Raw genomic sequence first — 25,176 nt, 5'->3', positions numbered from 1 at the left:
AACCGCGGTCATGTGGTCCCTCATTATAATAAACATGTACGTATGTACCCTATATCCCCCCACATCCTGTCACGTTTCAACAGATTTTGCTGCAGAGAATGTGGAGAAACTCAAAGGGAATTCACAATTTCCATTATGACATTCATAAGTTGCTCATAATGAATTATATTTTAGTATATTATTACGTCCTTAATTTGTGACAACGAATCAGCTTTCAAGATATATTACTGTAGAAAGTGTGAGAAAATTAAAGGAATGAGTTCATTATGGCATCCATAATTTTCTCTGATTGAAAATTAATACAGAATACTGCAGACATTTTGAGGACTTTAAACGGGAATTCAGTTACACCTAAAAACAGTGACACCTCATGACAAAAAAAGTCAACATCATCCCTGCTCCTATATTCTCTACAATAGCTACCAATAAGCCACAGGACTTAGTTTTACTACACTTTTCAACATCTCTTAATGGAGCTGCTTCCAAATACACCACAGACCAATATAACCCTGTGAGACCCCTTAGATCAATGATCCATTGCAGAGTATAACGGGTTGCCTTTAACTGGGCTATCTTTGAAGGTAATGATCATATTTCAGTCTATTGTTATTTATATTATTTTTCCCTTTCAACTCATTCTTAAATGATGATACAGATTTATAATTTGCATTTCTTTGACATATTTTTGTCACTTTTATTGTTCCCTTTTGAATTCTTTATTTTGCTTGAAAATGTATCTTCTTACTGTGCTTTTAGTTTTAAATTTCTTTCTGATAATTTGGTCTCTGTGTTGTTTTGAATGCTCCTGCAGCATCTTGAATCTACCTCCCTGCATGACACGTGCTTTATAAATAAACTTGCCTATGTAAAAAAAACATGAATGAACGTTTGTAGAAGCTTTAATAACCATGAAAATATCATATATAAGACTTCCTGAGCCACACTCCCTACCAGCTGGTGGCGGTAGTGCTCAAGATAACGCGGCAGCCTCATCCACAGAAGAAGAATGAAACGAACGGAATGGCGGCGGCTGAGGTGATCCTGAAGATGTTCGAGGAGGAGGAACTCTTAATTCTCAGCTTGCTGGGTAGAAAGAGACGGAAGAGACGGTGGACGGTCCGTCCTCCCAACGAGGACCGAAATGCCCTGGGGGAGTTCAGCCTCCTGGTGAAGCCCATGAGGACGCTGGACGAGGGGATGCACTTCGGCTACTTCGGGATGTCAGCGGCCCGGTTCGACGAGCTGCTCCGGCGGGTCGAGCCCTTCGTCCGCCACGACAGGACCCACCGCCACCCGGTGGATCTGCCGGAGAGGCTGGCGGCCACCCTGCGGCTGCTGGCGTCCGGACACAGCCAGAGGTCCGTGGCCAACAGCTACAAGCTAGGGGTGTCCACCGTGTCCCGCATCGTGTCCGAGATGTGCTTGGCCATCTGGAAGGCGCTGGAGGAGGACTATGTGTCCCTGCCCAAGGGGACCGGGTGGACGGACATCGCGCAGGACTTCTGGAGACTGTGGAACTTCCCGAACTGTGTCGGCTGCATCGATGACAGACGCGTCAGCATCAGGACCGGCGTTGACTCCGGCCACCACATCGAGCTGTTCGCCACCTGCGACGCGCACCACCGCTTCACGATGGTGGACATCGCCTCGTACGACTGTGAGGACGAGAAGAGGATATTCCGCTCCAGTCGCTTTGGGTCGAGGCTGCTGAACAGAGACCTGGAGCTCCCGCAGCCGGCGGCCCTGCCCGGCTCCAGCGCCGAGCATCCCCACGTCTTCCTGGGGGATGCTGCCTTCCCTCTGCACGACAACTTAATGCGGCCTTACTCAGGTAATGCATGTCAGCCTTTTACACTTTTGTCAGTGAAATCCATCATGGACAACTCACCCCATGACTGCATCAAGGACGCTGGAAGTAGGGATGCTGAGGGGGTTGCTGGAGTACCCCCCCACTGGCCAGGGACTGTTACTACAAGGCTAAAAAGTTGACTATACATGACAATGATACAACCTTTTTTTCATTTTCTATAGTACTTGGAGAGTTATATAGCAGTAGGCACACTCTTTTATTTGTTATCTTTTAATATTTTATTTTATTTCAGGATATTGAGTCTAGTTTTTGTGTTGCCTATCTGATGCACAACTGTAAACTGGATAACATGAACTTAAATGATTTCAGTGGTGGTAATATTGGATTAGATTGGTCTTTAAGTTTCAAGTCCAAGTTCCGAGTCGAAACTGGCATACCATGTTGTTGGTTATTCAGATCCGTACACAACTCACAACGCTGCTGCACTGCCTTTTTAATATAATATAAATATATAGACTTTCTCCAAGCGCCCTTGAACTACATGACAGTACATGAGGGGGCCCTAAGCAGCTCTCTCAGCATGCTGAGCTCTCAGTGTAAGAAGGAACAGCTCATACTGCTGTCAGTCTTCTTATGTCAAATAAGCACTGCTCTGGGTTTCATATTACAACCATTCACCATTAATTGCACTATTTGATAAAAATGTCCTTTTGCACATTAGTGTCCTCTTTCACATTTGTTTGAATTTATATTTGTATAAGGTATACAATACATGCCTCTTATTGTGAAATTCAATGACATACAATTTTTATATTCATATATTGTTTAATATTTTGTATTTATATCTATTTATATATACATACATTGTTGTGTCGGTATAAATTCTAAATATTAAACAATATGATATGAATATTAAAATGTTATTTATTTCAAGATCTCATACATAATGCAAAAATACAGTTTACACTCCTCGACAAATATTTCTACCTGTAGGTAAAGGTGTATACTATATAATATATGTATTGCCTGTATTTTTATAAAATGTTTGTGCCCATCTTATTCTATACTTGCGTGTTCTCTAGTCTTCCTCTTGATGGGATCGATACAGCTCATCTTGTCTTATGAAGAGTAGCTCTGACATTTGTATTTGTTTAATCTCATTACAATATCTTTTATACATTTTGCAGGTGTCAATCTGGATGATGCTCAGAAGACCTACAACTACCGCCACTCAAGGGCCCTGAAGGTCATTGAAAACACTTTTGATATCTTGATTGAACGCTGGAAGATTCTGGATAGGCCCATTGAATATTACCCAGAAAAGGCTGTGGACGTCGTGAAAGCTTGTATTGCCCTCCACAACATGCTTGCACACAATGATGCTGCAGAGTCTCCGACGGGCCGCCCCTACATCCCACCCAACGTAACGGACACCACAGAGGCATCCGGTGAACTCCTACCTGGTGATTGGAGGAGCCCTGTGACAAGACACACCAACCTGAGAGACCCCGGGAGAGTCTGCTGCACACGAGCATCCAAATCTGCAATTGCGGCGAGGAATAACCTGAAGTCATTTTTCCTAACACCGGAAGGACTCTTAACCATGTAATTAAGAGACGTTCCCTGAACTGAAGTGGCCTGATTGATTTTGCAATAAAACATTTTGCTAATTGTGGCACCTGTTTTTTTCTTCAGTTGTATATATATATTTAGATATACATATTTTATTTTCTATTTAAAATTTGATATTCTATTTTAATTAGTTTTTGGTTGTAATTACTTGAGCATTGCCAGAAGAGATCTTGTGACTCAAGCATTTCATTGCCAGCGCCTGCTTAATGTTATTGTTGTGCATTTGATAATAAAACTCTTGAATCTTGAAGTTATCCTTGTTATCTTCTCAGTTGCGAGATGATATTTCTAAAAAATATTGAGGAGTAAATAGCTGGTGGGAGTTTTGGTCAGGGACTGGTGAGAATGTTCTTGAATGAGTGGATAAAACTACTCTGGAAAGATTTATTACATTTAATATGCTAAGTAGAGAGCAAAATAGGTAGTAACAGGGTCTGAATGTTCTGGAGAATGGGGGCTACTACTCGTCTCCTGAGTTATCACAGATCAATCTATGAGCAACTACAATTTACCTTCCATTGCTGGGTTAAAGCAATCAAAAGAATGCATATATGTTTCAAAAACCAAGGTTTTATTACGCAATACAATGTGAAAAGCAATGCAACCCCACGTCAAACAATAATATAAATAATAGCAATGCATCAATGATGAGAGAAACCAAAATTAAATGAAGACAGCACCGAACACAATGTCATGATGGCAGCCGTGGGTGTTTTGTAGTGTACTCGTACATGACTTGGTACAGGTTGTGCATGGCCTCTTGCTGGTAGGCCTCGTCAACTGAAGCCAACATGTCCACTAAAACCCGAGCAAACCTTGTGTGTGGTGTGTCTTGTTGCTGCACCTCCTGCTTAATCTGGTTTTCTCTGTACTGTTTCATGAACTTCACCCTCTCCACCTGCAGCTGCTTCAACCTCAAAGATAAGGACTCGTTGTTGTGCGTCCTTTTTCGTCCGGATGCAGTCTGTGAGGGAGACGGTGGAAGGCACGATGCGGTGGAAGATGCCGAGATGGTAATTGGTAATGAGAAGTCTTCCACTGTTGAGCAGATGGTTGGTGACTCCACTGCAGGACTGCATGGCTTTGTGTCAGTGTCCTTATATAAAAAAAAAAACAAGGTTAACATTTTGATCAGTTACAGGGATGTTAGAAAAATGTGAACAAATTGTGAAACTTGACTGGCACTCAGTAGAGCTCAGACATCAGCAAGGGCCCTACAGTCCCCTTAAATCCAGTCAAGCTGCACCAAATTTCAGATATCAGTAAGCTTGACAAGTAATCAAGATCCATGAATCACTAACTGAGAGACTGGAAATGTTGTGTATGCTTACTTTGTCATTATTCCAGCGTTTTTTGTGCCTCTAGACATAGTGTTTTTGGGGTTGTCCGTCCGAATGCAATATCTAAAGAATGCCTTGAAGGAATTTCTTCAAATTTGGTATAAATATATTCACTTGGACTAAAGGATGAAATAAGTAGAATTTGGTGGTCAAAGTTCAAGGTCATTGATTATTGTTTGCCTTGTGGAGGTGATATCTCTCTCCAACAAGGAATACTTTCACACTCAGTACAAACATTCACTTGGACAGAAGGATTAACGTAGGGAAAGCACACTGTGGCCCCTCGAAGTATGTTTATGTTTTTCTTAAACATGATAGCTTAAGATCCGATTCAGGGAATTCCTTCAAATTGGGTACAAACATTCACTTGGACTCAAAAATGAACTGGATATTTGGTGATTAGAGGTCAAACGTCAAGTTCACAGTGACCTCATGTTACTGTGACCTGTATCACATCTGCAGACTGCTTGAGGGAATTTAACTTTTGATCAATTGTCACTTGTACAAAGATTTTCAGCTAAGTGATTACGTTTCAGTGGTCAAAGGTCACACCTTATATGAATCCGGGAAAAAATATATATGTAAAAAATATGTACACGGAAACAGTACTTTTATACAACAGCAGTGCGGTAATTCTAATTTTACTGCTGCTGTTCTTACTCTTAACTATACACCCAGCAAGATGTGCTGGGTTACTGTCGAGAAGATAAGTGTGAGACACACACTTTATTAATCCAAGAGGAAATTGAGGCTCCAGTAGATTCATTACGTTCAGTACAGACTATACAAAACTGTATAAACCAAACCACTGCAGTAACTTTGGGGAAGAAAAGGCAACAATAACTAATAATTAGTTGAAGACGAATATCAAGGCCAATATGTATTTAGATTTAACATTTCGGTCTTTCGTTAATATTTAGAATTAATATTGATATTATCTTTAATTGAGGACACTACATCTAATGACTTTATTTTTTTTACGAAAAAACAAATATTGAACCGATAACTCAGTCAAATCTGATGTATCTTCTACCTCCGTGTCCTTCTCTCGGTGCTTGACGAAGTCGCACAGCCAGTCCAGGTCCGAGACAATCGCTGACGGCTTCTCTTCCTCACCCTCGCCGCTGCGAGCGTGCACGCGTTTCTTCGCCTTCACGTAGCGGTCGCGGAGGTTCTTCCACAACCTCCTGCAGTAAACCTCGTCTTTCCCGAGAGTCTGCGCGATCTCCCTCCAGGACTTCCGAGCCATGAAGTGGTCTCTGTGCTCCCGCATGGAGCGGTCGTACAGGTGTGTGTGCAGGCGGACCTGCTCGCTCAGCCTGATCTCCAGTTCTAACCCTCCGAGTCCTCCGTCCCCTTCTTTGTTCCGCTTCGTGGCGGCGGGTTTTGTCCTCGTCTCTTCCATCACAGCAGGTTTATGCTCGCTCCTGCACTCGCGTCCGGCGACGCGCCACAAATGACGTTGTTTCCGCTGGCGCGCGGCCTAAGCGCAGAGCCAAGCTAGAAAAGCCAGATGCCCCCCCCCCCCACCCCTGCTAATCCTTCAGCGTCACACCGGACGCTGAAGCGCCGCGCTGCGCCAAGGCTGCCTCGCGCCGTGAAGCGATCGTTTCGGCGCCGAGTCTATTTCATCCGCTCGCCGCGAGCGTATCGCGCCAGGAAACACACTGACAAATGTTTTTAAACGATATTGATGACATATTTTATATGATTTAAATGGTTAAATATGCATCCCATAGTTTATATTACCCTGATGTTGTCCTGGAGTTTTAATTTGACCAATCACATTATTAAATGTCCCCCTCTGCCCATCCACTACATCCACACAAGCATTCATATACACTCGAGTGGAGAATATGTAATTTACCCTGACACCCGACATTGAACCGCATTGAACGGAGCAAACAGCGGAGAAGTTCTTGAAGATGGATGACATTACATTAATAATTGAAGTGGAGAAGTACAGTGAGTTGTATTATCCTCAGAACAGGTTGTATAAAGACAACACCAAAAAAGACAAATGTTGGGATGCTGTTGCAGTAAATGTTGGAGCAACAAGTAAGTATATGCTTGAAAAAAATGATACAATGCCGTTTTTACTGCAGGCTGATAACAGCAAAAGTATGTGATATTATTATGGTTATATATAGTTCATGGCGCGTGGTAGAAACACTTTAACTCTGTTAATGTTGACAATATTGCCTCTCACTTTAACTTTGACTGTAGAAATATTATAATAATACTAGGACTACGTTGTAGCAGTGACGGCCCGAGCAGCCGCACGTTGAAGTCTGTTGCGGTCGGTGGAGAGAGCAATCGATGACCAAGCGCACGTCTCCGCGTGGAATGCGTTTTGCGCACTGAAGGCCGGCGCATGCTTCTGCGTTTTCACGGGAACGGAGATGCAGGAGCCCTTCCGGGCCCCTCACGGCCCTTCCTACGTCCTTACGTGCGTCGGCCAATTTTTCTAACTAGACGGCAAAGCCCCGCAAGCGTCACCCGGCCGCGAGGGCTGTGATTGGTCTGCTGACTACATCATTTCCGGAGTCGCATTTCCGGTTCATGCCCGGAAACCACGGAAGATTTAGAAGAACGAATATGGCCCATATAGAAGAGCACTTGGCAGAAGAGATCCGACACTATGTCCACTAGTATAACCCGTCACTAACCGGCTGATTTTTCCGCCAGAAAAAGGCTCTGCGGAGCCGCCGTGGCGATGTAAATAAATCGCTCTTCTTCGTGCAACACACGAAGTGTTCTAGTGTTCTGGCGGGGAATTGCATGGCAACACGCGCAACGGTTGGAGAACCATGAATGAGAACGAGTCCTGCGTTACAGCTGCGTGCCTGCGGGCCCCTGACGACGCAGAAGCATGCGCCGGCCTTTAGGCAAAGATAAACGCTTCACTTCCTGCGTCCGTCATGCGACGTTGATCCCTGCCTGCTAATGGCTCATTACGGTCCGCGTTATAAAATAGCACATCACACTGGAAAGATTTTATGTAAATCGAATGATAGTTGTAAAAAAAAGCTTAATTCCTGTTGCCAGTAGGTGGCGCAATCACTATTATTACGTACAGATATACAGATCTGTTCAAGTGGGGGCTCTGATGTAGCGTGAGCAATTTTGTGTCAATTGGACAATGTTACAACAACTTAATTTACACACTGATTAGTAGGTGGCGCTATGACCCTGAACTAATATTAATATATGGATGTGTTCAGGTCACGATTGTGATCCGGTCAATAGTAGTTCGGAGCCGGTTGGATAATGCCGAGTGGATTTACAAGTGGTTCTACAAAGTACTTCCTGTTTCATTGCGAATCAGTAGGTGGCGCTATGACACTGAGGAAATAATGACACATAGAGCTGTTCAGGCTTGGACTCTGATCATGTGACAGAAGTTTGGTGCGATAGGACAATGCACAGTGGAGTTATGACAACATTGTGTCCTTCGCAAAAGGAGACAATGTTGTCATTGATGTGCGACGAAAGGATGATCCGTTGCCGCCCATCAATGTTTACATGGATTGAGGAAATGTCACAATTCTGACCATGATCCAATAATTTGACTGAGCTGTTTTGCACCCAGGAGCAGTGCATCAAAGTATAAAACATGTCACTTCCTGAAGCCAGCAGGTGGCGCTCTGATTTGGGGGGGGCCTGTTGTTACACAGATGTAGTTTGAGGGAGGTTGAACACCGAAGTTACAGTAATTTCGCCCTGAAAAAGCCCAAAATGGAACTGCAATTCCTTCGAAATACAATAGGGCCTCCCACCGCTCGGTGCTCGGGTTCTTTCAAATACATTCATGTCAGTGTCATAATAGATTTCTGTCTTTACAAAGTGAGAACTAAATATCTGTGATAAAGGAAGGTCGGTGTTGATTGACAGCTGATCTCTGTCCGGAGCAGAAACGTCACCACGACGAACTTTGATCAACAAACATGGAGACAAAAGAAGTTAAAGATTTACACACAGAATCTAAATCACTGCTTTTAATGACTCAAGTCTATTTGAGTTAATAGAACTCAGCTGTGGCTCCAGAACAATAAACATTAACTCTAGCAAAGAGAGGCTGAGTGAATGTGGTCTGGACTCTTTGGAGGAGAGTCATGGTGTCAGAGACACCATGAGAAGGACAGAACACCTGCACTGTGATCCAGGTACACTCCTACTCTGGAGGACACAGGACCTGACACTTGAGTCCTGATGTTGTTGTAATCAAAGAGATAAATGTTTCCAACACAAAATAATTACCAAGATTTATCATTGAATCCAAATCCACACGCATATGAGTCTCCTGCTCTGCTGATATTCTTGTATGTGACTGCTACACAAACGTGTCCCCCCATCTCCACCTCCCAGTAGCAACGTCCAGTCAGACCCTCTCTACTCAGGACCTGCCACCAATCAGTGAATCGGTCTGGGTGATCAGAATAAGACTGTTCTTCACTCATTCTTCTTACCTTCTGTTTCCCTCAGATAATAACAGTTTGTTTGCTGTGTTTGGATCCAGTGGGATTTCCTGTGAATATTTTAAGAAGTCAGCTATGGTCTCTGGCTCTGGTTGTCGCAGTAAAACATCCACTCGAGACACAATCTGTAAAATCTTTGTCTCTGTCTCACTCAGAATGTCCTGTAGTCGACCTCTGACCTGTGACACAGTTGCTGTCACGTCCTCAAAGTTCCTCAGAGGACGGAACCTGATGCTGGATGAGTGTGTAGATCCACTGAGCGGTGACAGTGAGGGGTAGTTGTGTAGAAACTGGTGCTGATCCTTTGTGTCTGAGAGCTGCTTCAGTTCATGGTCTTTCCTCTTCAGCTCAGTGATCTCCTGCTCCAATCTCTCCTGAAGCTTTCTAACTCGACTCACTTCAGTTTCCTGCTGGGATCTGATCTGCTGCTCAACATCAGAGACGGATCACCTCAGTGAAGATCTCCTCACTGTCCTCCACTGTTTTATCAGCAGAGCCATTGACGGCCTCCTCCTCCTGTTGGAGCAGCTTCACATCTTTCTCTGGGTCCTGGACTCTCTGCTGGATTGTTTGTCTACTCAGCCCGAGCTCTCTCTGCCTCTCAGTCCTTTCTGCTGCAGCTGACACTATGTCGTGGTCTTTATGTTCCTCCACAGAGCAGAGATAACAGATACACTGCTGATAAGTGCGGCAGAACATCTTCATCACCTCGTCGTGCCGAGAGCAGATGTTCTCCTGGAGCTTCTCCGAGGGCTTCACCAGCGTGTGCTTCTTCAATGGAGCTGACTGAAGATTACGCTGGAGGTGTTTCTCACAATAAGAGTCCCAACAAACCAAACATGACAGACTTGAGAGCTTTCCGTTTTCTACCAGTGCAGACATCACAGGCCACATCTTCAGGTCCAGCATAGCAGTGATCAGCAGGAGCAAATTGGAGTCGAGTCTTCTTCAGCTCCTCCAGTGAATTAGCTAACATGGTGTTTTTCTCCAGGACAGGCCTCGGTTTGAAGGTCTGTCCACACTGAGGACAGCTGTAGCTTCCTCTCTCCTCCTCTTTGTCCCAGTGGGTGTTAAGACAGCTCTTACAGTAGCTGTGTCCACAGACAGTAGTCACCGGATCCTTCAGTAGATCCAGACAGATCGAACAGGAGAATCTTTCTCTGGCCAGGTGATTTTCTTGCTGCTCCATTTCAGCTGGTGCCAGTGACTGTAGAACAGATTCACTTCCTCCGAAACAGAAACAGATCTCTGCTCTTCCCTCTCTCTTTCACTTCCTCTTTTTCTCACGTTTTAACACTCTATTGAAAAGAGCAACAGTTTGGTCTTACCTCCTCTCAGCAACTGCTGCCTTTATGTCAAAGCGATTAGTGCAGAACGATCAATGAGTCTGTCATGGACCGCTGGACCACGCTCACTAATCACGCATTACGGTCCACCCCATCAAGTAAGACCCCATAGTGAAAACTTCATCTTTTATCTAATTTAGTTTTGAAACAAGGCTTACATCCTTTTGGCAGGTGGTGCTATCGCTATCACTATACTAGACTCATAGATCTGTTCAGGTCAAAAACACCTGCTTCTCTCTTCAGATCTTAAAAATCTTTCACCTTTACATCAATGACATCAAAGGATTCTAACATCACTGACACTGTGACATTAAATAATTATTTGCTTATTAATGAATCCTTTGAAGTGTTCTTTTATGTGTACAGCTCATTTGAGCTGTATATTGTAAAGCAGCCAAGAGCATTTCATCAAAGTTTGAAACATGTCACTTCCTGCAGCCAGCAGGTGGCGCTGTAATAATGAGTCTATATTGATATGGATCTGATCAGGGCGGGACTGTGAATGTGTGTAAGATTTAGGTGAAAGGGATCTAGTGGCAGAAATTGAATATAAAATAATCCTTGTGATGTTTTCACTAGTGTGTTTCATCTATGTTGTATGAATGGTTGACTAGAATGGGCCCTTTATATTTACATCTGGAGTGGGTGCTCTCTACGGAGGCCGCCAATGTTTTTTTACGGTCGTACAAGCTGGACGAACTTAACACTTTTTTTTATTTTATGACAACTGAAGTCTTCCATATAGGTTATCTTTCATGTTTGGAAGGGGAAGGTGAGGGGAGGGATATTCAGCTGCAACAAAACTGCACCACTAGATGTCACTAAATTCTACACCCTGAACCTTTAAAGAGATGTTATGAATCTATGAAGTGCATAACATTCCTTTCAAAAAGATTCCTCCGTTTGGTCTTTTGATGATGGTGACGCGGAGCACTGTCTAACATGGACCATATCCCATTGGTGCTGAACTATATAAGAATATGAACCACATAATTTACCCAGTTACCCTGTGGGTAAAAGGTAAAAAGTCATCAAAATCTTAGAGGGGACCACTCCCATCAACAAGGACAAGTTTCTTTATCTCTCTGATCACTCAAATTAACTTTGTGATTAATGATGATGAATCATGGCATGATGGACAAATTACACAATGGAATGAACATCTGCATTTGTTGTGTTTTTCATATATTTATGTATTTATTTTTCAGACGCCTGTATATTCCAGATGTGATGTTAGCCTCGCAGTCTGACAGATGTCGGCCGGGCATCGCTCTTCACTCCATTGCCCAGATTCCCTCTTGTTTTTCCCACATCACCCTGTTTTCAACATGGAGGCTGAAAAACCTCCCCACACGTCGCTGTTTACGTCGCAGAAAAAAACAACTCAGCCACATCCCTGGGCTCAGCACGGCTCGGCACGGCTCGGACCACACCAGCCTCCGTCAGAACTCGTCCTTGGTTGACGTTAGAATGTTCGCTTTTTCAGTCCAAACCCTCAGACAATACGAAAACCGACGCGGAATGGCGTCCTGTAGGGGCCCGGGAAGATGAATACTTGCAATACCAGCCGCGAGTCGTGATGATGGACATGTTGATTGACCAATAGCAGCGGGAGTTGTGAGTCTCTAGCCAACCACGGGGCCTGGTGTGTGGGGAGGCGGGCCGGACGACCGTGCTGGTGTACATGTTCCCGGCGTGCAGGCACCACGGAGCGTTTCCTGCACTGGTGCATGGTGGTCGAACAGGAGGAATTGTTGGAAATTTTTCGGAGGTTAGTTTATAAATTGGTTTTTACCCAGTGTGCATTATTCCTACAGCCATCTCTGCTGGGAGGGGTGGCGACAGGCTGCGGCCGGGACTCTGACCACGCGTAGTAAAGACAGTTCGAGCTGAAATAAAGTGACACCCAGCGGGTCAAGATGCTTATGTTATCGTTTCTTAGCGCAGCGGTTCCCCGGTCTTGTTTCCGAACTGCGTTGCTAATTCCACAGCGTGAAGCTACCCGGAGGCAGCTAGCTTCCCCTCCAGCTTCCACACACAGTCAGCAGGGACTCCCGATACGAACTACTACCCAGTGTTTGCTTCTAACCTGACGGTATTATGAGAAACAGTGTCATGTTGGCCGTGGATTTAAAGTCGTGACAGCGGGTTTTTGCGCTGTTACCACCGCAGTTAGCATGCTGGCTAGCACGCTAGCGCCGTTATGACAGGGCGTTATAACCGTATGTGACCGTACACACATGCCGTCAGTGCTGTGACCAGCCGCAGTCAGCCGGACAACTCCGCTGGCTTAACACACTTGTCACATTGTGTTTTTGTTCATAGTGACCTGCGTGGCCACTCGTACATGTGTACATCATAGCATAGCATAGCTTGCTAACTAGCTAGCCCCAGATACTACTATTCAAATCAACAAGCGCCAAAAACAGCACCGGAGATAGCAGACACTGACATCAGGGCAGAGCCAGGTGCAAACAAGTCAAATATAGTGACACGAAAGTCCCACAACTGCTGGTAGTTGATACCGGTTATAAAATAAGCTAAATCTATTTGTTCAATGAAGGTGTAAACAAAGCTTGTTCGCAACTTCCCTATTTCTCCAAACCTCCATGCTGGGTGTTTTTTTACCGGAGCACTTACAATTTAGTTTGTCATTATATAGAAATATGTCTGGGCTTGTTCTCGATGAAAACAGTCACTGACAGGACACAGATCTTAAAGATAGTTATGTGTTGTCGCCTGAACTTGAGGCTTGGACTTGAAGTGTGTACCTCTTGTCACAATCCAGTTTTAAGGTATAGGTTATTTAATTTCTGTGTTTATGTACTCGATTGTTTGTCAGGAACATGCATGTCAAACTGATGCAGGCAAATACAACAGATCATCAATTAACCAGCTTTAATCAAAGTTAACAAGGATGCTGTTGGACTGTTGATCAGTCGTTTAGCTTACACTCGTTGGTTTTAATGTGTTGGACAAAGTAAAAGGAACACCTGTCAACAACATGCATTGGAACAGCACCTGAGACTTAACTACATCGCAAAAAATGATCGTTAATGAATGAATTGTTAATTTTAAATTGATAGATTAATTGACTCTTAATTGCAGCTTTCATTGGCACTAATACGGTTGTGGAATCCCCTTAACCTTATTTCAAACTGTATTATGAGCTCCTGCTTAGTTTGTGGTCCAGATTAGACAAGTCCAGGTTCAGTGGTGGACATGGCACAATGTTTAGATGATAAGAAAGCACCCACAAAATGCATTTTTTTTGTATCTTCATAAATAGAATTGGGTTTCACAAATCTTACACTGTGTTTTAAACTTCAGTCTCCTTGTTAATCCTGTGGAGCTGTGTCCTAAATAGCTGCTCCTTGTTAACCATGTTCAGCTTTCACATGTATCTGTCTGTATGAAGTTCAGGTCACGTTGTACTTTTTAAATTTAGAATTATATGTAGAACATTGTCACACATGGTAAGGATTGAACATAAATGTTTTCAATTAATTCTAAGACTTTTTTAAAAAATTTTTCCCTTTTATATTGCACATTCCTTAATGTGTTTTCAAGCCACATTTTCAGTCTTTCAGCATGGAAAATCAGCACATAGGGGAGGAAAATAGGGTTAATAGGGACCCATCAGTTTATTAGGAAGCCTTTTGTATGTTTGTTTTACAAATTATCTGTACCATCTATTAACAAGTGTCTCAATACCATCAACGGACCACTAGCCCTATCCCACTGCACAGTGCATCATGACAATGTGTGTCTCTGACATGACCGTTTCAAATGTGTCTCCTGCATGTGTCACTCCAGCAGCTGAAGCATGCTCTTGGCCCAGATAAATCGGGACTCGCAGGGAATGGCAGAGTTTCACGATGCAGACGGGCAGCCGGTCACTCTCTGTCTGACGGAGGCTGTGACGGTGGGAGGTGAGCGTTCGCACTTGACCCTCTGATACCACTTATTGTCAATATTACACTACAGCTTTGGACAATCGTTCAAATGGTTCTCTTATTTTAATCTTCATTTCTGTATCGTGTGTGGTGTATTTTGTTGCTGTGCCTATTTTGAAGAAATAAGACATCTTCATTAAGCTCATAATTAAAACAATTTACTTTATTTGTATTGCACCTTTCATACAAGAGATACAGCTCAAAGGTAAATTAAGTTTACACTGTTTATGTTATTAGCTTCTACTATTAGCAATCCAGACTATGCAAAATATGTATAAAAGAGTTGAGTCATTTTTGTTCTTTGCTAGTCTTTTGTAAAGAACATTGTAATATCTTATTATTTAAACACATTAAAGAGCGTTAAGTTCCAGTTGACTACTTATAGTGATGAATGTAGAGCTTACAATAGATGGTAATAAAAGATGACGTTTGCTTTTTCTGCACAAAGTAATACAGACAGTTGGGAAGGCTGATTGTCTCATAAAATAGATACCTGAAAGGAGCTGTCATGGTAAATTTCCATATTTGATTTAAACTTTAATCAAAATTGGGATGAAATAGAAAAATTATCTTACTAAGGAACTTTAATATTGACTTTAAAAGTGAACTATCTATACAGAGATGGTACCAGTATCGGTATTCTATCCTTTTAGAAAACAACAAGCCGTGACACGTTGATTTTACATCTGCCACAACGCAGTGTTCTTACTTCTTAAGTTGACAATTAACATATATTTATTGTCAAATAATTCCCCAGATGGAGATCAGATGGAGGGCATGGACACAGTGAGCCTGCAGGCTGTCACTCTAGCAGATGGATCCACTGCATACATCCAACATGACTCCAAAGGTTCCTTTTCGGACGGACAGATCATGGACGGCCAGGTGATCCAGCTGGAGGACGGATCTGCTGCCTACGTTCAGCATGTGTCGATGCCTAAATCCGGTAAAACACGGCTGTAACTCCATACAGAATAGTGCTCTCGTTGTTTCTCTGTTGTGAGCTGGCAAACCACCCACCACTGTTGCAAGGTCTTGTAGCTCGATAGGAAACAGATGTATTTGTATTTCATCTGGGTTACCTAATGCATTCAAATCACTGTGTTGTAATTTATTTATTATATTATTGTATATGTTTTTTTTCTGTTGTAGGAGGGGACAGTTTACAGCTTGAAGATGGACAGGCAGTTCAGCTTGAAGATGGAACAACAGCCTATATTCACACACCCAAAGGTAAAAGACGGTTATCACCTAAAACTTTTTTCAGATAATTTTTAGTTCCTTTTTTCACTTTCTTCATTACTGTAATAAACCTTTTGTCTTAGTTGGAAATCAAATTGAAATTTATTCAGTTGCTTATGTTCAGGTAATTCTGCAAGTCCTTATTGAACAATGAGTTTTATTCTTATTCTTCTGAGTTTAAGACGAAAAATAATAGACTTAAAACAGACACGGCTGTGGCTGAAGGGGTAGAGCGGTTGTCCTCTAACCAGAAGGCGGGTCGATCCCAGTCTTCCCCATCTGCATGACGAAGTGTCATTGGGCAAGATACTGATCTCTGAACCGCCCCTGATGGCCATTCTGTTCTTATAGAAAACATGCTGCCCTTGGATGCACTGTATGAATATGTGGGTGAATGGCAAGACTAGAAATGCACTTTATAAACACAGAGCCAATAAGAGAAATTAAGTAATAAAGTAATGTATTGGTCTGGCACACCTAATTTCCTCTGCTATAACTTGTTCATAGCACCTCTAAACATCCTCTAGAAAGGTTGTGTGCAAGTAGAAAGCTTAGTGTGTTTACGTTCTTTATGTAATATGTTTTATTCATGATAATTTTAAAACTGTTCATACAAATTTAAAGAAAGGATTTAGAAAAAAACATGTAGTTTTTTATTTGACCTGACGTACAGATAAATGGTTTTGTTCATAGTAGCACCTTCTTTGTCTACAGATGTGTACAGTATGAAAGCTTCCATTCTTTCTGTATAAACAACTACCTCAAGGCCAGATTCTTTATCTTATTTCTGTCTTTAAATCCTTCTCCTTGTTTCTGTGAAGATACATATGACCAGACGGGCCTGCAGGAGGTGCAGCTGGAGGATGGCAGCACGGCCTACATCCAGCACACAGTGCACATGCCCCAGTCCAACACCATCCTGGCCATCCAGGCTGACGGTACCATCGCAGACCTGCAGACTGAAGGCACTGCCATCGACCCTGAAACCATCAGCGTCCTGGAACAGTACACCACCAAGGTAGACATTCCACATCAGTGTACTAATAGAGGCTAAGGCAGTGCTTCAGGTCACTGAGGGTCAGCAACACGGTTGTCAAAAAACCCCAGCATTGTTAATGGTATGCTGAGTGTCAGTAAACCTGAAATTCTTTCCAATAATAAAAAAAATCAATCACAAGAATTCATATCATGAGTAACAAATGCAGCAACAAGCTGCAGCAGTGGTCAAAAAACTGTATAACCTTCTGGGTGGAAGACCGTAACAGTGAAGGGTTGATTCCTATTAAGTAACTAATGAACCCCCATGAGATCTAATAAACCATCCATAAAAATATTATGCCTTGTTATGGCAATTTTACGTAGTCGTCAGGAATAAAGAGTGAATCAAACAAACTGTTAGTCTGTATTTTATTACGAGGCCTCGGACACAAATCAAACTGAGAGCAAGGCTGTCTGCTTGAGAGTGCCAAGAGTCTCTCAGGAACTGGCAGTTAAGAAGCCCTCCGAGTTCCTCAAAACACACAGAGGGACTTTACACAAACACATGAACAGCACACGTGGACAGGCAGATCATCTGATCACATCATCAATAACATCATAAAGAAACTTAAGATTTAGCATTTGAAAAAGGAACTTTGACTAGACAGTGTCTAGACACGATCTCCAACAATAGATTTTTAGAGAAAGTTTCGGGAACAAACACACATTCAATGACTCGTATGAACCCAGGTCACTTGATGCAGATGAAAACAGAAGAACTTATGATCAGATACATTTGAACCTGTGTTGACCTTACAGGCACTACAGGAACAGTATAATTTTCCACTACAGCCTCCAACGGTATTGGTGTGGCAACAGTTTGGCTAATTTGTGGGGAACAACCTGGAAGTTCGAATTCTTTGGAATAATCTATCAATTTATGTTGTATATACTATTTTAATATCTAGAATTTTACATGCCATTAATGCTTTTTATACAGTATTTTCTGTGTAAAAATTCTGTTCTGACAATGTTTCTTTTAAATTGTGTCATGGTGCTCCATTACCAGCCTTTGGATCGTGAAGTGTGATTATTTTAGCATATGTCTTTTGTAAAGGCTTAAATTAATGCAATCTGTATAGATAAAACAATATGAAGCATTTGTTAATGTACCGTATATTGATATTAACCTGGTTATATTTTGAAATAAAGACCTTGTGGTTTATCTTGTTTAACCCTTTTCTAGATAACGTACCTTTTTTTCTTTGACCCATATATTTCCCTTGACTGTGAATGTTCATAATAATTTTGACGGTATGTACTGTTCATTTTTCCTAAGGTGGAGAATATAGAAAACCCCTTAGGCCCCTTCAGTAGAGTGGAAGGAGACAATGGCGTTCACATGCGGGTACAAAATCTTTTTTGCTGTTTTTTTTCCATGACTCTTTATCCTTTTATTGAGGTTGAACAATGACGTCTAACCCATTCTTGTTTCAGATTGTGTTACAGGGTCAAGACAACAGGCAAGCAAGAGTCACAAATGTAGGAGAAAAATCTTTCCGCTGTGAATACGAGGGGTGTGGTAAACTCTACACCACTGCCCATCATCTCAAGGTCAGTGTGGCTGTTGTGTTTGCTTGTCTCTACTCAAGCATATCATTGTTTAAAGATAGTATTGGCAGATATTAGAAGCATATTCCAATGATATGGCTGCAGGATGTATCTAAAACATATCGTCAGCGCAATATCAACATGTATAAGTATCGCAAAAGACAGCTTGAACTGCGAAAAATGTTGTTCCATGTGCCATGAATTCATGCTCTGCATGTCAATATATTTGGCCAATCAGATGGCTTGCTCTTGTTTTTGCGTCTGGTTTATGCGTTAATGAATCATTGTCGGAAGAAGAGAAAACAGAGAATTGTCAAATCTCGTGCCGCCACTGCCTCCCCCAAACTAAATTCTACTGTGGAAACTTCTAGTCATCACATTGATTTGTTCTGGAACAAATTTGTAACTATGAGTGGTTGATTTATATAAATGATCAACCATTGTTTTTGCATTTAGCATTTGTTTGCCATATATCGTGCATCCCTATTTGTTAGCTACATGTAAAACAAATTGCCTCACTGCCTCACAGTTGTTTTTGTGCTTCTCACAGGTACACGAACGCTCCCACACCGGAGACAAACCATATGTCTGCGACTATCCGGGCTGTGGGAAGAAGTTTGCTACAGGTATCAGTGGTGATAGTTGCTTTTGTCACTTTTAAACAAATTCATATAGTTTTATGCCTCCACACTGGTGATGGTAATGGCCAGAGGCATTATGTTTTCAAGCTAAATTATCTCTTCAAATTTTTCACAAACACGATGGCAAACAACTGATTATTAATAAGTGGTCAGAGGTTCTTTTGAACGTATCTCTGGAACACCTAAAGATAAATCATTACTTTTACATTAGTATTCTTAAAATAAAAAATAACATTTCTGGCCATTATAACTCAGGAAGAGAATGTGACCAATTTTCCTGCACTTTGACTATTAAAATACCAAAGCTTTTACGTGTGAAATGGCTTTACACATTAGAACATGTTATACTTATGTTGTTTCTCTTGAGTTTGCATATTTCAGAGGAGAAAGAGATAGGACATCAGAAAATTTGGAGCAAATTACTTTGGGAATCTTATATTGATAGGCATAAATAATTAACACTTTTAAATCAGATTAAATACTGTGTGCTGGGGTGCTGTTATTCAATGTGTTAAACAGGAATAAGGACTTCAGTGAATGTCTGTGACTCCTTTTCTGTTTCCTGGTTATTTTAGGGTATGGACTGAAGAGTCACTCACGCACACATACAGGGGAGAAGCCATATAGATGTCAGGAGATGAACTGCTGCAAGTCCTTCAAAACCTCCGGTGACCTTCAGAAGCATACACGGACTCATACAGGTACTCGACCACAGTCATAAGGTCACTGCAGTATACATTAACCCTGAAGCTGTATAGATATCTTGTTTATATGTCATGCTTGAGACACAGGGTTAAACTGCAGTTGTGCTTCTGGTGGGAGCTGAAATGATGAACATATGAACAGCTGATATTCTGTTAATTTGGTCTAAACAAAGAGGCCAGAGACATAAACCACCTGATTTTTGAAACAAAACAGATAATAGTCAAGTGCCAGGATTGGCTGAACGAAGTGCAAGGAACTGTTGATTAGACATTCAGAGCTGAATTCTTGCTGAGAGCTAGCAAAGTGCTGGAGGAGTTATCAGGCACATGGTCATCATGAGAAGCACAACACCAAGATGTTGCAGTTTATTTTTTAAATGGATGAGTTTTGCAGTTATATTATTTATAGATTTATTACCTTATAGAGACACAATCAATGTTTCTCAGAATATATCAACATGTCTAAGGCTTTACATTATTTCTCCAAATTGATTTATTTTCATTTTATACACATAATTGTGGTCACATTATTGAACTGTAAATTGATTTCGACTCGACTTTCCCTTTTAAACCTTCAAAAATCACTGTCAGAGAGCCAGAGAGACTTACATCATTGAAGCAGAGGTGATAGCCAGAAGTTGGCAAGTGAGTCATGGAAGAGTCGGCTTCTAGAAGTTGTCAGTCAGTGCACGTTTATGTGTTTTGGGGGCGTAACTTTTTACAAAAGTGCAGATTTGAGAGGCTGGGATGTATTGGTTGCATGTTTTCTAAGTGTAGCCTGCTCTCTAAGTGTAGCCTGCTCTTGTTAGCTTTTCCAGGATTGCAAACCCTAGCTTTAAACTTACTTCCCATTTATTGTCTGGCAGGAGAGAAGCCTTTTAAATGCCCAGTCGAAGGCTGTGGCAGATCGTTTACCACCTCCAACATACGTAAAGTTCACATCCGAACACATACCGGTGAGCGGCCATACTACTGCTCGGAGCCAACTTGTGGACGGTCCTTTGCTAGTGCCACCAACTACAAGAACCACATGAGGATTCACACCGGTGAGATTTTCTATGCCTTAGTCTGTTCTTTTGTCTGTTCCATGTAATTCATGACTCACCAAGCAGTGAATTAATTCAATTAATTTCATTATCATTTGTATACTGTCGAAACACAACCCACATTATATCAAGGCACCTCAATATTGTAAGGTCACAACTTTTCACAGTAATTATAATAAAATAAAAACTGACTATGTAATTTCTGTCCTGCTTCTCCAGGGGAGAAACCATATGTGTGCACAGTGCCTGGGTGTGAAAAGCGCTTCACAGAATACTCCAGCCTTTACAAACATCATGTTGTTCATACGCCCTGCAAACCTTACAACTGCAACCACTGTGGGAAAACCTACAAACAGATCTCCACACTCGCCATGCACAAACGCACAGCCCACAATGACACTGAGCCCATCGAGGAGGAACAGGAGACATACTTTGAACCACCAACAGGTCAGTGTAAAGATCTTGATAAAAATGTTGAGAAAATCTGTCAAATGTATTAGATTGAATGTGAATGTAGAACTGCAACAATTAGTCATGCTGATTAGCTGATTGGCTGTATGGCTTTACTGTCTTCAGTTAGATATTTTGATATTTTTCTTTCGCACACATATTTATATTTATGTTAAAGGCTCAGTCTTCTGTTGGAATAAATCATTATATCATTCTGAATACATGACGATGGGCTGTAGAAAATGATTTTAGGTAGGATAGTTCATGAACACGCTGTGAAAGTGAACAGGAAATGTACATTGATTTAAGAAAAAAAGAATAATAACATAATTTCAAAACTTAACAAATGCTTTTTATCTGAATTCAGATGCTATTGATGACCCTAACGTGAGTTACTCAGCTACAGTGGTTGAGGCAGATGACTCTGGCTCAGAGCAGCTTACAGTGGAGAACTCCGATATGGTTTGTCAGCAGCACATCGCCTTGGTAACGCAGGAGGACGGGACACAACAACAGGTGAGCAGTAAATACTTTCCATACAGTTAAAGAAATAAGTAGCTTCAACTCAAGAGTCTTCACTACCACAGATTATTAGCAGTAGGAACGGAAGAAAAATTGCAGTCAGAAGATGCGCCCATTATCCAACCTGTAAAATATCAAAAAAGGAAGTAATTATAGATTGCAATAACTCTGTTCATAGAGACCGCATATACTGAGCAACAAACATTAATTTAACCTTCAGCAGCAAATATAACATTTTAACTTTATTATACTATATGTAACGCTTTAACAATCAGCCTTCACTCTCGGGTCAAGTGATTTTACAGTAGCCATGGGTTTTGATCGGCTCTGATCGGCAGTGATAGAAACCTGACACCTAGATGAACAGAAAGGCATTTAAAAAAAAACTACTGGTATACCTGCTAATTTTGGCGTAACAGGTATTTCTGATTACTGCTCATGTTCTTCATGGCCTCTCCCCATGACCTTTAAGAACCTCAGGTGCTGGTAGCTAGCTTTTGTTCCTCGGGCAGAGATATTTATCTGTACTAGGCGTCAGGCTGAAAAGCAAGAGACAGAGACTTTGTTGTGCGGGCCTAGAGCCTCAGGGAGATCTGCCCGAGGAGATGAGGTCAGCTGACTTGTAATGTCTTTTGAGTCCCTTCTTAAATTCTTACATCCCTTTGTTGAAGAGATTGTCCTGATGTACTTGTTTTTTGTTTGCTATATCTTTTTAAACTGTTTAAAGATATAATTTTTTTACCAGACTGAACTTCCTGTTTTAATCTTTTTTTATTTTGTTTTTACTGGACTGTTTTGTAGACATCAAATAGCTTCTTTTTTTTTTAAATCTTTTTCCTTTAAGCCTAGAGTTGTAATGACTTTTCTTTTTCTTTTTTGTAAAATACTGCTGAAAAGTTCTCTACAAATAAAGATTGATATTGTGTATTTAGATGTTAATCCAAAAAGTTTATAAGGCAACATCATTTGTGGAAAAAAGGTTGTTCAACAAAGACCCTGAGTGATTTACCATGAAACTAAATCTTAAATCTGTATTGTGTCTCACATCAGGTCAGTATCTCTGAAGCAGACTTACAAGCTATGGGTGGCACAATAACCATGGTAACCCAAGAAGGCACAACCATAACCATCCCAGCCCACGAACTAGCAACACAAGGTTCTCACTCGGTTACCATGGTAACAACAGACGGCTCCGATGAACAGGTAAAAACTGTCAGAGTTCAGTGTGTAACACTAAAGTTATGCATTAACACGTCATGTGATAAGAGTTTAGTGTGTTACCTAAGTTACTTAAGTTTAGAAACCAATGTGCTTCCTTGGACCGGTCAATAGTACTTGAACCGCCACATCACAGGCTTTAGTGCTTGTGTCATGTCATGGCAAATTACCAAATTAACTCTTTATGGTGCTTAACCAATTCTCTGTTTAACCTGGCCTCAAATGTGTCACAAAAGGTCACTAATTGATTTGTCACGCCACATCACAGTAAATAGATCTGAGTACAATGTCGGTCTTCCTCAGGTGACCATCATGACACCCGACATGTCCTCGTTCCAAACGGTGGAGGAGGCCGGCTACAGCCAAGAACACGATGGAATGCATCCTGTCACGTTACTAGCCACCTCCAACGGCACTCACATTGCAGTGCAGGTTAGTAGAGCGCCCTCATAGGAGGGATTAGAATGGTTGGGTGGTTTCCATTTAGTTCAAGATATGATGAAGAAGACTGGGTACATAAGTATTTTGTTTTTGCTGAAAATTTAAATTTTCTTGTTAATATCATACTGTTAGGAGTTGTATGTGATCCTAACAGGAGTTTCAATCAGAACTTAATGGTTCATTTAACCCCCCCACACATAATCACACCCCAGCCTCTTCACATTAAAGGCTTGACCATAAATCCTGGGTAGGTTAGCTCAGGGGGTGGAGACGTGTCATCCCTCCTGCTGGTGCATTCAGACCAAACTGAAACTTACAACCAAGGGATGTGGGGTTTTATCTGTAATTTTCTGTTCTTGAAAAAAGAAAAATATATAAATCATTTACAGCTGTGGTTTTATTTCATTTTGCATTGACACCAATAAAGTTAAAATTAAAGTTAGTTAATAACGTTCATTACAAAAGCAAATTTACCTTAAATTAGGTTGGCTGTTTCCCATTGGTGAGGTGACCATGTGACTACGTAATGACAAACTGGTTGTACCTACATCAGACAGATTCACTACATGAAAAAATACATTTTCTTTAACTACATATTATGTTAAAGTTTTTAACAATGGATCAACTACTCAGGTCCTTAAACCCTGGGGAGCTTAATTTGCAGCAAAGGTTGCAGGTCTGGTGACTAACCTTTATCATGTTAAACATCTTAGACCATGTCAATTACTAAAGCAATGAAAGCCTTCAACCATGTGACTGTCATCAAGGTAAATCAGCTCACTCACTGTCGAAGCTGGTAATTCCTTTAAAGGGGTGCCAGAGTAAATAAATTAAATCAGTAGTGCTGATCAACTCACAGTGATTAACAGCATGTCAATCAGTGTTTGTATGATGTACATTGTTTTCTTTTCCTCTGTAGCTCAGTGATCAGCCTTCGCTGGAGGAAGCCATCAGAATAGCATCAAGGATACAACAAGGAGAGTCACCAGGCCTGGATGATTGATGGACTCATTACGGACTATGATTTAGGATCAAAACCATCTCATCATGAGAAATCATGTCTTCCTCCATGTTTTTTTGTTCCACAAAAGAACTTAGCTTTTATGTGTACATAGTATTTTGATAACTGGAGTTCAGCTATGCTATTTTGTTCCTCAGCCAAAAGAAATAGGAGAGGAGAAAAATGCTTTCTAATGTTTATGGTGCACAGTGTACACATTGCAGTGTACAGCGAATGCTATTTCTAATAAAAAAAAGTGTGATTAATGGACTGTACTTGATTTTGAACACCTTAACATTTGCTCAGATGTAAAGTTCATTTACTGTGATCTGTTAGAATCATTACCAGATTAATTTTATAATAAGTCACCCACCAAAGTTTGTTGTTGGGGCCCAATCTGTCCTCGCTATCCTGTGGCACTATTTAAAGAAACCAATAAAACAAAGAGTAGATTAGTTGATTAACTCAAGCTGTATCTGCAGCTAACTTTAAAACTGATTAATATTGAACTTTTTTTCTCGCAAGCTTCTGGAATGTGAGTACTTGTAAGTTTTCTATGATGGTAAACTAGATATTTTCATGTTTTCAACGTCTTCTCTTGGACATCAGGTTTTAATAATGGGCATTATTGGGTATTTTGTTCATACTTTCTACACAACACTGAACAGTTGGGAGACTGAGAAGTAAATCGGTTATTGCAGCCTTATATAATGGAACAATTCTACCTTGATGTAGGATTTCTGTGATTTTTTACTGGACTC

The 25,176-nt window shown here is 41.4% G+C and overlaps 3 protein-coding genes across 7 annotated transcripts; 2 read left to right on the top strand and 1 right to left on the bottom strand.

Annotated features, from left to right (window-relative positions):
* The first annotated feature begins 1,020 nt into the window (after positions 1 to 1,020).
* LOC133008983 (putative nuclease HARBI1) lies at positions 1,021 to 3,692 on the top strand. The gene is made up of 2 exons (XM_061076377.1): positions 1,021 to 1,831; positions 2,998 to 3,692. The coding sequence occupies exons 1-2, from the start codon at positions 1,021 to 1,023 to the stop codon at positions 3,417 to 3,419; spliced, it is 1,233 nt and encodes a 410-aa protein (XP_060932360.1). The 3' UTR covers positions 3,420 to 3,692.
* A 344-nt stretch (positions 3,693 to 4,036) lies between these two features.
* Positions 4,037 to 6,214, bottom strand: LOC133008992 (transcription factor Adf-1). The gene is made up of 2 exons (XM_061076388.1): positions 5,816 to 6,214; positions 4,037 to 4,538 (listed from the first exon to the last, which is right to left on the bottom strand). The coding sequence occupies exons 1-2, from the start codon at positions 6,185 to 6,187 to the stop codon at positions 4,134 to 4,136; spliced, it is 777 nt and encodes a 258-aa protein (XP_060932371.1). The 5' UTR covers positions 6,188 to 6,214; the 3' UTR covers positions 4,037 to 4,133.
* Positions 6,215 to 11,969: 5,755 nt separating this feature from the next.
* znf143b (zinc finger protein 143b) lies at positions 11,970 to 24,681 on the top strand. Of its 5 annotated transcripts, none has more exons than XM_061076371.1 (15): positions 11,970 to 12,377; positions 14,426 to 14,538; positions 15,320 to 15,508; positions 15,715 to 15,795; positions 16,626 to 16,822; positions 18,122 to 18,190; positions 18,280 to 18,396; positions 18,944 to 19,019; positions 19,610 to 19,735; positions 20,605 to 20,784; positions 21,004 to 21,231; positions 21,602 to 21,750; positions 22,807 to 22,959; positions 23,278 to 23,406; positions 24,335 to 24,681. In XM_061076371.1, the coding sequence occupies exons 2-15, from the start codon at positions 14,433 to 14,435 to the stop codon at positions 24,416 to 24,418; spliced, it is 1,884 nt and encodes a 627-aa protein (XP_060932354.1). In that variant the 5' UTR covers positions 11,970 to 12,377; positions 14,426 to 14,432; the 3' UTR covers positions 24,419 to 24,681. The 5 variants fall into 5 exon arrangements, with proteins under 5 accessions (XP_060932354.1, XP_060932351.1, XP_060932355.1 ...); XM_061076368.1 differs by having other exon boundaries at positions 14,423 to 14,538; XM_061076372.1 differs by lacking the exon at positions 11,970 to 12,377 and adding an exon at positions 12,445 to 12,701.
* The last annotated feature ends 495 nt before the right edge of the window (positions 24,682 to 25,176 follow it).

The sequence above is a fragment of the Limanda limanda genome, chromosome 8, assembly GCF_963576545.1.
Source record: "Limanda limanda chromosome 8, fLimLim1.1, whole genome shotgun sequence".
Lineage (NCBI taxonomy): Eukaryota > Metazoa > Chordata > Actinopteri > Pleuronectiformes > Pleuronectidae > Limanda > Limanda limanda.
Note: the sequence above shows the minus strand (reverse complement) of the source record. Positions and strands in the feature narration are given on the sequence as shown.